This window comes from Mytilus californianus, unplaced genomic scaffold (genome assembly GCF_021869535.1).
Source record: "Mytilus californianus isolate M0D057914Y unplaced genomic scaffold, xbMytCali1.0.p SCAF_11, whole genome shotgun sequence".
Taxonomy (NCBI): Eukaryota; Metazoa; Mollusca; class Bivalvia; order Mytilida; family Mytilidae; genus Mytilus; species Mytilus californianus.
The window spans coordinates 60,702,180-60,714,539 of NW_026262593.1; the positions used below are offsets into that span (position 1 = coordinate 60,702,180).

The window sequence follows — 12,360 nt, forward strand, 5'->3', positions numbered from 1 at the left end:
TGCCTGTCCTTTTCCAGAAACCTCGTTAGGAACCTCGCCAGGAGTTGTCTAATGTCATATATCTTGATGTTTTTTTTAATGTCATATATTGATGTTTTTTGTGTTATTGAAACTATCAACATGATACAGATCACCAGATCTTGATTGCATCTTCGAGAAAGTCTTTAAAAAGTCCCACGAAATTTTTCTCTCCGTAAAAACTGGACGCAATTAATTCAGCGGAATTGTCGAGAAAAAAAAACGCGATACTATATCCTGGAATATCCACGCATTATTATTTTTTTAAGGAAGATAATTTAAAAAAAACATCTTTTGTTTCATGGCCATATGTAACATACTTTTAGACTTTATAGAAATAAAATGATAAAGATATAATATATCGAATGTAATACGATATTCCTCCAGTCGTGACAAATACATTTTAAATTTCAAATACAAGGCTTGCTGAGCGTTTTAAATATTCGAAATTGAACAGTCGACACTGTGGAAAAATATCGTATCGCACGAGAAACGGTGGAGGAATCTGTTGCTCCTATGATTTTTAGACGATATTGAGGCAAACTTTCTTTTTGTAAATAATTTGCAAAACAATTGAACATCAGGCAATATCGGCTTTTATTTATTGACGTTACATTAGCGAAACCAGCGACTCTTTTCACAAACAAATCTTAAGAGTAAAAATACTCGTAAGTCATACACATTTCAGTATAACTTACGATCAATTTTAATCGTAGATTTTTTCTGAAAATAGTCGCTGAAACAAACAAGACAATTTAACGTCATGGTGGAATTTTGAGTAATGAAGATCTGAGATTAAGAGAACCAAACATGTATTATGAAAACAATTATCAACTGTTCAGGGAAAGTATAAATCGGTAAAGAATGAGAGAAAACCGTTGTTCATATTTATATGTGAAATGAAATACAAATTCCCATTCAATCGAGATAACACGAATGAAGGTAAAGATGTCAGTCGTTCGACATCTAAGTTCACAGTATAAACATAAAGAAAAAAGTTGCCGGGTATCGAATGAACTCAAAAAAGACTATAGGTGCGTCGAAAAAAATCAATTTTTGCATTATCAGTGTTATGAAACAATTGAAAATTTAATCATAAAAATCATAAAAATTAGGATATGATAATAGATTTGATGTTTTGATGCCATATTTGTGTTCCTCCACAGATAACCTTGTTCTCCAATATTAACTTTCCAAATACGCATGTTTGCATTTTCAGTATTTTTGAACCTCATGGTGTATGTAAAAAAACGCACTAGACTGTTGGCGACGAACCATAAATTGCCATCTTCGTCAATGCAAAAAGTATCTACCCATTCTAACGTTTCCATTGGCTGAGAAAACAGTGGAACCTCGGTTAAGTTTATACTTCCGCCTTGTAAACTTTCGAGGCTTTCTTTATAAACCATATCTGCGGTCAATGCACCTACGTACAATCCTATCTGACTGAATGTCATTCCGTCTGACGGCGAACTCTTTCGTCCTACAAAACAACTTTATATATATATGTATCTTAAGTTTTCGTCGTCTTACATACATGAATTAAGGTTAATTTTAAATTGACGGAACGCACACAAAAAATGAATAATTTAATTTCAGAAATCCTTGCGAAAAAATGCGTCTGGATAAGTGTCGCAAAAATAAAAACTTTTAAATTTCATTTTACATTTTTGCATTATTACTGTCTGTAGCACTTACTGAGATCGCTATAATTAAAGTCGTATTTTTGTCAAGAATTCAAAAATCACAATAGTAAATGAACTAGAATAAATTCCGAATTCAAAGCATATATTTGTGAAAATCCTATAAAAACAATAATTTTTAAATTTCGATCAAAATCGATATGCAGAGATTGAAAGCATTTTTTAGCCAAACAAAAAAGCAACCATAAACACTAAAACAGAAACAAACCCAAAACAAAACAAAACAAAACAAAACAAAACAAAATAAAGATAAAGCCACACAACTTAAAGCAAAAGAAAACAACAACAAAAATACCAACACAAACTGTCCTGTCTTGTGCGTATATGTATGTGGTTAGTAATACATTTAATTTAATACAATCTAAAGATCACTTTTTGAGAGGTTATGAATTCGTTCAAATCTCGACTCTTAAGAATGTTACTATTTCAAGATGGTGATCTAGCCGGTGTGCAAGAAAAAAGTTTCCCTGTCACAAGGTATGCTTTAAGACTTTCAGAGAGAGCCATCAACTTTAAAGTGGGCATAACACAGATATGGACGCAAATATAATTTGTAGTTGAGAGAATTTTTAATTATAGACTTACCAACATACTGATAAGATTGAGAAAAGTTGCCTCGTTCTCGGAGTACTTTTGTTGGGATTCTGTAAAGATTTAGATCTGCTAATGCACAATAATATACATATTGAAAGTCAGGGGACATGGCTATTCCATCTATAGGTGTTGTAAAATTCCTTAAAAAAACTGTCTTTGTTTACCATTAGAAATAATAGTCATGTGACCGTTTTCTGGATACATTGATTTATGGTTGAAAAAGTAGGATTCGTCATTTTCATAATCATACACAACTATCTTCGGAACTTTTCCAGTGTCGGAAATATATGCAAATTTGGGCTTACCATGAACATAATCGATTACTATATCATTAAGGAAATTTGTGCCCTTTGAGACAACACTATCAGGAAATAAATGTTTCCGTATAAAGTAATTCGATTTGAGGTCATAAATTACAATTTTCGCATTGCATTGTGTCGTCCCACCACGGGCACTTCCGGTATCGATTATCCACATCTGTCCTGTATTTGGGTCAATTTCCATACTTTGAACATATTGGAAAGCGTCACAGTCCCCAATCTTTTGCATGTCCCAGCTAGGGAAAGGATTAAGAATTGCACGATCGTGGCTTGAATTCATTACTTCGTTCAAGGTTGATGGCACACCAGGCCTCCATCTTGGAACTGTGACAAAAATTCTTCCTGAATAAACTTTGATACCAGTTATAATATTGTTTTCAACAATGAAGGAGCCATTGCGGATTGCATTTTGTTTATCACCAGTGTGAAGCCATTTGAAATCAAGTTTTGTCCATTTATAAACAACATCAGCGTCTATTCCTTGTTTGAACACTTTTGCAGAAATAAGTAAACATGACGATTTAAGTACAAATAGGTATATAAGTAATTTATGTAGTGTCATCTTTTCTCATTCAGTTCACATGAACCAACAATTCACGTATAATTAGATGGACAACATGTCCTAAATTTTAACAATGTTAGTATCTTGACAGGAAAATAACTATGTAACCATGTAGTACACTTAATAAATATTTTAACTTTGTAGGTATAGACATAAGAAGATGTGGTATGAATGCCAATAAGACAGCTCTCCATCCAAGTCACAACTTGTGAAAGTAAACCATTATGGGTCAAAGTACGGCCTTCAACACGGAGCCTTGGCTCACACAGCAAGCTATTAAGGGCCCCAAAAATGACTAGTGTAAAACCATTCAAACAGGAAAACCAACGGTCTAATCTATATAAAAAACGAGAAACACTTATGAACCACATCAACAAAGGACAACCACTGAACAACAGGTTCCTGACTTAGGACAGGTGCAAACAAATGCAGCGGGTTTAAACGTTTTAATAGGCGCCAATCTTCACCCTACCTGAAACAATAGTGTAACATCACAACATAGAAAGACACACTATAAAATATCAATTGAAATATATGAATGTATACTTGCTGCATATTATATTTTACCAAACACAATAATTCAAATGATTATGAACAAATGGAATAAGAGTACCTGTCGTTTTAATTTTCATCCTTTTGAGAAATTGAGCGGTAAGAATATAAAATACAGATTTGGTTCCCGACTGTAGCAAATTTAATAGGGAAGAAATTGAGGATGAATACTATTTTGTCTCAGTTTGTTCATGCTATGCCTTATTGAGAGAAACCTATATATTGAGACGAGGTATATATGAACTATGTATGATATTATCCCTGTAAAACCACGGGTTATCCGATTGGGAACGTCTGTCCTAAAGTAGACACAGGTTAAGACGTATATAAAAAAATTCAATTAGATGTTGCGGTATATATAGTTATAATCACTGAAAAGTATATAAATTATTTTCTCTCATTAAGAAAATCTATATTAATTTTATGTATAATATTTATTACTTATATAAGAGTACACAAGTATTTGTAGATATATATTTTTTTTCTAGATGAAAGGCATGGTCATTTAATTATACAATTGTAAGTTTATTGTTTGGATTTCATGCCATAACCATTTAATGTAGAGGTGTAACCGTAGATGTGTTTCTTCCAATAAGTATTGTATATTGTCTATTTTACAATGAAGAAACAAACAAGCAGAAGATGACAATCACACACTTTTTCCTGGATGTGTGTATACAGATACAATGAAATTTGACAGGGTAAACAGTAACAGTTCACAAGCTTAACTACCACTAGCCTATTCAAAGTTGAGTGCATAACAACATACTATATTTAAAGAATAATTCCTACGCGAAGAAGGAAAACAAATAGCCTGCAGGTACAGTTTTTGTGGGGTTCGTGTTGCTCAGTCTTTTGTTTTCTATGTTGTGTTTTGGGAACTGTAGTTTGTTTGCTGATCTTTTTCTTTTTTAGACATGGCGTTGTCAGTTTATTTTCGTTTTATGAGTTTGAATGTCCCTTTGGTATCCTTCGCCTCTCTCTCTTAATCTGATATTCACCATTATTTCGACTAGGACTTATCATATATGTTATACTGATTAAAACATCAGAAGCACTTGATGAATTGACTTGAAAGGATGTGTTTGTGTATACGGTCAATGAGACAGACAACCAACAAGTCATCCAGAGGCCAACACACTGTCAACTGTTTACTGGACATCGCTACGTTATACAAGAAAATATAGCAAAAAAAAAAAGACTTGCTATTTGCTTTCAATCTCTTTAATTACTATGAACATGTTTTCCCTGATTTTCTGCTGCTGAAATCTTTGGCTTACAGTTCCTTTCAATTTTAATATTGACTGTATTTTGTAAAATAAATAGGTCTTCTTTTGACCAACTGCTGAAATCGTTGGCTTACAGTATTGATAGCAAGCGTGCGTGGAGTGTATTTTGTAAAATAAATAGGTCTTCTTTTGACCAACTGCTGAAATCGCTGGCTTACAGTATTGATAGCAAGCGTGCGTGGACTGTATTTTTGTTAAATAAATAGGTCTTCTTTTGATATACCAACTGCTGAAATCGTTGGCTTACATTATCGATAGCAAGCGTGCGTGGAGTGTGTTTTGTAAAATAAATAGGTCTTCTTTTTTACCAACTGCTGAAATCGTTGGCTTATAGTATTGATAGCAAGCGTGCGTGGACGGTATGTATGTTAAAGAAATAGGTCTTCTTTTGTTATACCAATCACTGAAATCGTTGACTTATAATATCTCTCAATTTGGATAGCAAACGAGCGTGGACTATATTTTTGTGAAATAAACAGATCTTCATTCGTTCTACCAAAACCTGAGATATAGTTTTCATACTAAATGATAAGAAGATTTAAGGCAGGTACAGAAGAGCATAAAACATCGAATACAATTTGTCATTCTATCAAAAACATCAGATAAATTTGAAATAGAACAAAATATATTCAGGTTGAAAGATCAAGTGATCATATTCAATTTCTATCAGAAAGAATCCTTTGTTTGTATATTGTTAAAGGCTGAACTTATCTTTTGATAATAAGCACACCAGATCTTGTTAAACCATTATCAGATGTGTTAGACAGAATATCGTGGGAAAGACTTCTGTTTTTTATATAAGTAAATACATACAGACACGCGTGCCCCTTGTTGACATATAACATTTAGCCGATAATTGATCGTATACTCGAGAAAACATTATAATGGTGTTTGTAACAAACCTCTTCAATTATTTCCTTGTATACAGTTTCTTCAAGAAGCAACATTTTCATGTTTAATTGGTTCAACTTTTAGAAAAGAAAGAAAAATGGCTAAAGGCTGTACGTTGCCAAATATAGCTTCTTTCATATATACGTCATTTGGACTCTTTTAGATAGTGGTTTCATTAATACTGGTAACCATACCGGATCTCTTTATTTTTATATCAGAATATCCTTCGTGTATACTAGGCGGATACTATTGCTAGTATGCTTGATCATCCATTAGGTAGTCGTTTACATTGCATTATTTTCTGAGTTTATGCTAGAGTTTTTTGCAATTTTTTTAAATTACTTTAAAATATTGAACCCTCAGGCGAAACTTACCTTTAAACGAATATACACCCCCCCCCCCCCCCCCCCCCCCCAAAGAAAAAAAAAAGGTTTACTGTTCTTCGCAATAAGAAGACAGAAGCAAACCTGAAAAATCGGGGCCGTTTATAGCTTATATGTTTTCTCATTGTTGAAGGCCCTACAATGACCTAGAGTTGCTTACATCAACGTCATTTTGTCTTTGTTGGATAGTTGTCTAATAATAAATCATACCATATGTTCATATTTTTATATAAGTAAGGATACCAGGAACACTCAAATGTATACGACTCTTCAATCGACCTCACCAACCATGCACCAACATGACACCTCTGAGAAAATAGACTTACAATCATTATCAAAGATCAACAACAATTAACAACACATGGTCTAGATAGTCGGAATTCCTACAGGTACTAATTGTGCTGGTGTGGTTAAAACAATTTTACATGCGCATAAACCTCCACCTTTGCCTTGACCTTGTGCCATCTCAGAATGTCAGGGTCAGCTTTCTGAATGTTTACAGGTGGTTTTGTATATTTCAATACTGAAAAAGATTGCTGTTGAAGATACAAACGGGTTTAAAAGGAAATTTCACGTCACATACATTAAATGAATAAGTCTTAGATATAACACTTTTTCCGACAAGTGCAGCAATTCCACTGAGACATTAATCATTTCGGAATATATTGTTATTATACAATTATTGACTTTTGATGAAGTTGATACAATGATTTATCAATCCAAGAGATATGATATTCACTGAGGCCAACGGCCGGTGGTGAATGTCATATCTCTGGTGTTGATAAATCATTCTATCAACTGAAATCAAAAGTCAATAATTGTTTTATTATATGACTTTTTATCCTTCTCCAATTTTATAATATTTGCTCAAGATACTTTAAAAACTGCTTCCTATTTTTATACTAAATACATCATCTGCTTTTGCAGTTGCTATTTTCATAAACTGAAATATTCAATGAAGTTTACTAAAAAAAATAAAAACACCAATAACAAGAAGAAGAGAAAAAATAAACCTAAAACAAGAAGAAAAAGAAAAAAAAAAAACGGGAATTGACTTGACGTCATAAACCTACGTCATTGATGTTGCCTTGGAATATCTATATTAAGGTACACGGACAAGTCTTATATTAACCTCTCCTGATTTTTGCCGCGGTGAATATGTTTTATCAAAGAGGATTCCCTATGCTTTTAGCCAATTAGAAAACAGAAAATCTATAGTCATATAATAAACATGTTTATCGCACCTCGAATAAATTATGACGTTATGATTGGTTTAACGCCGTAACGTGGTGACCCCTATGGATCCGTTTGGGGTCAGTAGATTTCATATGGTTTTCATGACGTCACGTTTACTATTAATGGTGACGTCATCGATTAATGCTTTTGTATTTCATGGCTTATTTTTATACATTACTTAGCAGGAAAAGTCCCGTGTGTGATAAATTCGTTATACGGTTTACTACTGACCCCTTACGGATCCATAAAGGGTTAGTAAAATCCATAGGGGGTCAGTAGCAAACAATGTAACTTAAAAAATGTTTTGCTCATTATAGTTCATACATGTGTATCTGTATGTTTTGCTCGTTATTGTTTTGCTCGTTATAGTTCATACATGTGTATCTGTATGTTTTGCTCGTTATAGTTCATACATGTGTATCTGTATGTTTTGCTCGTTAATATTAATTCATGTAGTATTACCGCATCCTCCCAAACTGGTCGCCAGACCTTTAACAATAATCCAGACAATTTTCACTATATTTTCGAGCACAGCCCGATTCCCACGCTTGCTATTTAATATACACAGTAAGTAATAGGTTTGATATTAAAAGCAAGACACTTGACAAGTCACCCACATGATAGTCATATTTTAATGATCCGTTGGATTACGACCACTTTGTCAGTATGACTACAGTTATTTGACAAGACACGCGCCTGGGTGTATGATTTAATGTGATATGTATTCTGTATTATCTATCATATCATTAAAAATATCGTTTTATTGATTGAAGCTATGTTCTGGCGACATCTTGATAAGTTTTTGGCAAGAACCTGTTGTGACGTCACAGCAATGATTAGACAAAAATCGTGGGAAAAATTGCTGTATATGTAATACCGCCCGTGGTTGCATTGCACGTATTTTTTTTCAGAAACTAGTCGTCTGTCGGCTAACACTGTATCTGATGGCTTATCCTATCATCACGCCTCAAATTTGAAAAAAAAAACAAAAAACGTATCAAATGTTGTAGCCATGAATTCGTGCAGCTTAACGACAATACGATATATATATATATATTTATAGACGAAAGTTTCAAAATTATTTTATGAGAAGGGAATGCAGTAGTAATGATGAACTGTAATAATAATAATAATAATAATAATAATAATAATAATAATAATGATAATTATAATAAGGAATAAAGATGGTGATAATAATAATAATAATAAAAATAATAATAATATTGATATCAATAATATATTAATAATATTGATATTAATAATAATGATATTTACTTATGATAATAATTATAATATTCAATTATGATGATAATAAAAAATAGAATGATAATAATAATAATAATAATAATATCAATAATAATCTGGGACTAGTATTTTATTATGTCCCATTAATAATGAATACTAATGAAAATAATAGCAAAGAAAATACATTTAAGATAAGACTACTACTAATAATAACTACTTTTTTTATGCAAACATGAAAATAATTAAAGAGTTGCGCCATGAGTGCATGATAGTTTGATACGCCAATCACCCTTTTAGCTTGAAAGTTCCATAACTCTGCGATGTCATATCAGAAATTTATAAAAAACAAAAGGGAGCTTATTTCAATAGATATAAACAAGCCACCAAAGTTTCATTAATACTGCTCAAAGCATTTTTGAGTTATTGTCCGAAAACTGGGAAATCCCCCTTTTTTATGAATAAAGTCCAAATACTCAAAAACGTAAAATCAGAAATTTTTAAAAATCGAAAGGAAACTTATTTCAATAAATATAAACGATTCACCGAAGATTCATGAAAATTGTTCAAAGCATTTTTAAGTTATAGTCAGAAATCTAGAAAATCACCCATTTTTTTATGAATAAAATCCAATAAATCGGAAAAGTAAATCTAAAATTAACAAAAATCAAAAGGGAGCTTACGTTAATAGATATAAACAATTCCCTAAAGTTTCATGAAAATTGGTGAAAGCCTATTCGAGTTATTGTCCGAAGTGTTGACGACGGACGGACGGACAGACAGACAACGGTATACCATAATACTTCCCGTAAACGGGCGTACAAAAATATAGGCTCCTAGAAGTATGAACTGATAACATTATTTCGTAACGATAGTTATTTTCACATTATCAAGGACAATGAGTATATCTTTTTCTTCAGTACTAGGATCACATTATTCATTTACGTAAATTCAGGATATTACTACATTGTAATATGATATTAGAAAAATCTTCCAAACCCCCTCTGACGTAATAAGCATATGTAGATTTTCCTTATCTTCTACGATATATGTATATGTATATATCAACCACCACGTTTATTTGCATTTTGCTCATATACGTTCTATTTCATGAACTTCAATCTTGACAAAAAAAAAAGGATTATTTGTGTGAAGCTCGATATAAATTGATATATTTAAGGAAAAAAATCTTTAAAACAAATAATAAAAATGATCTGAAATCAATTGATGAGGGTCTGAATGGGAGGTCCTTTATCTCTTCAGTCTTAAATTTTTTAGACCATTTTTTCTCTATAATTCTTTATATTTTTTGTCCATTATTCTCTATTCTTTATATTTTTGCACCCTATTATTCTCTATTCATTATTATGTGTGCCTTTTTTTCTTGATTCTTTATTTATTTTGACATTTGTTCTGCACTTTTTGCCCATTATTCTCTATCCTTTAAACCCCATCCAGACCCTCGATGGTAGTAACGTCGTCTGATTTGTTTTTTCTCGCCTTTTATCATCATTTATCTCAGCTGTTTCCAATTCTTTTTGTAGTATTAAAGTTTTAATTATAATTTTCAAACACTAAAATTGGTCAATGTCATTAAAGTGCAATAGCAAAAATTCTTAAATTGGAAAAAAAAACCGCCGTTTAATGGCAATGACTACCACGAAAAGTCGATTGGTGTTCTCTTGTCATTTGTTATTTGTGTAGATGTAGGTCTTGTAATGCTGACCATTTATGTTTAGGCAGTTCTGTATACTAGTATATGTTTTAATGTTTTCAAGATAGTTGACAGAATCGCTAAAATTTGGCAATAGCTCATACACAGAGAGTCATACCTGTATGTGTATTTTTGTATATCTTTAACTGATATTTTTTTTCTGTTAACAGTGAAAGTCCATTTAACATAGTTTTCCAAGATAAAATATGATCAAACTTTAAAATTAGACAGACATCAACACCTAGGTTAAACCATAGATGTATAAACCCATATATCTATGGGTTTATACATCTATGGTTAAACAAAGCCAATAATGAGTCTTTTGATGAGGGTGTGGATGGAGGTTTACAGAATAGAGAATAATGGGCAAAAAATATAGAGAATAGAGAAAAATGGACCAAAAAAAAAAAAAGAATAGAGAATAATTAGGTGCTAAAATATAAATGGGCAAAAAGTATAAGGAATAGAGAAAAATGGAGAAAAAATAATTAAAGAATACAGAAATGAAGGACCCCCATTCAGACCCTCTATCTTGGTATTTTCGTAGTTCTTGTATTGCTGGTCATTTATGCTATCTGTGTAGTTTTAGTCTATATCTATTATAGGTATCAAGATAAAAGTAAACACGCTTCATATGGTAAAACAATCCTTTTTAAAAGGCAATGACATCTACTGGAAGTCAAGTACAGATGGTTTCAGACATTTGCGAATTTTTGTAGAGCTTGTATTACTGGTTATGTATTGATATTTACAGGTTCTGGCTAAATTTTATACTTGCATTCTATCCCTATTTGCTATATATATATGTGTGTTTAGTAATTGCGGCCATGAACTCTAGCAATAAAAGTTCAAACTAGACACGACGAGGATGAGTGTGACCAAGTTTGGTTTTAACTTACCAAGTGGTTTCAGACGACAATAAATAAAAAAAACTTCATGAAAAAAGCACACAATTTATCTAATAACGGCCTATTGCAATTTTGAAGTCAATCTTAAACACTATATTTCGCTAAAATGAGGACACATGAAGACATATCTGAAATTTTTTGACAAAAATAAACCATTATATTATTATATTAATAGCATACAGAGTGCCATGCCTGGTCTTCATATCCCCGCTGTTTTTGTTCATTAACGAGATACTCAAGTAATGTTTTTCTCACGCAGAAATGCACCCTAGCCTGGGGTCCTGGCTCACTGATTGCTAACGCTTACAGTATCGACGAAGTATAAAGATTGGCCCAGGATGCCAGGCTAAAATGCACCCAAAACATGCAGACATAGTTTTCTATTTTTTTCAATAATAAAACCAGTATTATAAAATTGGTCAACCGGTGTTTTTTAAAAAAAAAATTGAAAGTGCAGGTTTACAATATATAACATTAAAATAAGTATGGAAGTTTCACATAATCCAGATAAACAATAATATTTATGCTTTTCATAGTTTTAATATCATAATTAGAATAAACTAAATTATATGGCTTGATGTAAAACAACACTTGCAGTTAGTGTTGATAGTATATGCAAAGCGAGGTAATTAGAAATGTGTTAAAATACCAAATTTATGACCAGTTATCTACCTTTTATTTTTAGATTTCTAAAATGTCTTCTGTTGTCTAACAATGGTCCTGAATATGTTATTCTGACGTGTTGAATATTATCCATTAAACATCAAGCTACAATTATGATACAAGTACTATAGGTTTGTTGTGAATTCAACATGTAGATACATTAATACACAAATGAGTAACATTGCTGCTGTGTGTTTGTGTACTTCACATTGGCTAGATTGCTGCGTGTTTGTTTACTCCACATTGGCTAGAGATATAGGGGGAGGGTTGAGATCTCACAAAACA

The 12,360-nt window shown here is 32.1% G+C and overlaps 1 protein-coding gene across 1 annotated transcript; it reads right to left on the reverse strand.

Annotated features, from left to right (window-relative positions):
* Nucleotides 1-864: 864 nt before the first annotated feature.
* LOC127719265 (protein yellow-like) lies at nucleotides 865-3,197 on the reverse strand. Its single transcript, XM_052225280.1, has 3 exons — nucleotides 2,480-3,197; nucleotides 2,307-2,435; nucleotides 865-1,501 (listed from the first exon to the last, which is right to left on the reverse strand). The coding sequence occupies exons 1-3, from the start codon at nucleotides 3,195-3,197 to the stop codon at nucleotides 1,089-1,091; spliced, it is 1,260 nt and encodes a 419-aa protein (XP_052081240.1). The 3' UTR covers nucleotides 865-1,088.
* Between the last annotated feature and the right edge of the window lie 9,163 nt (nucleotides 3,198-12,360).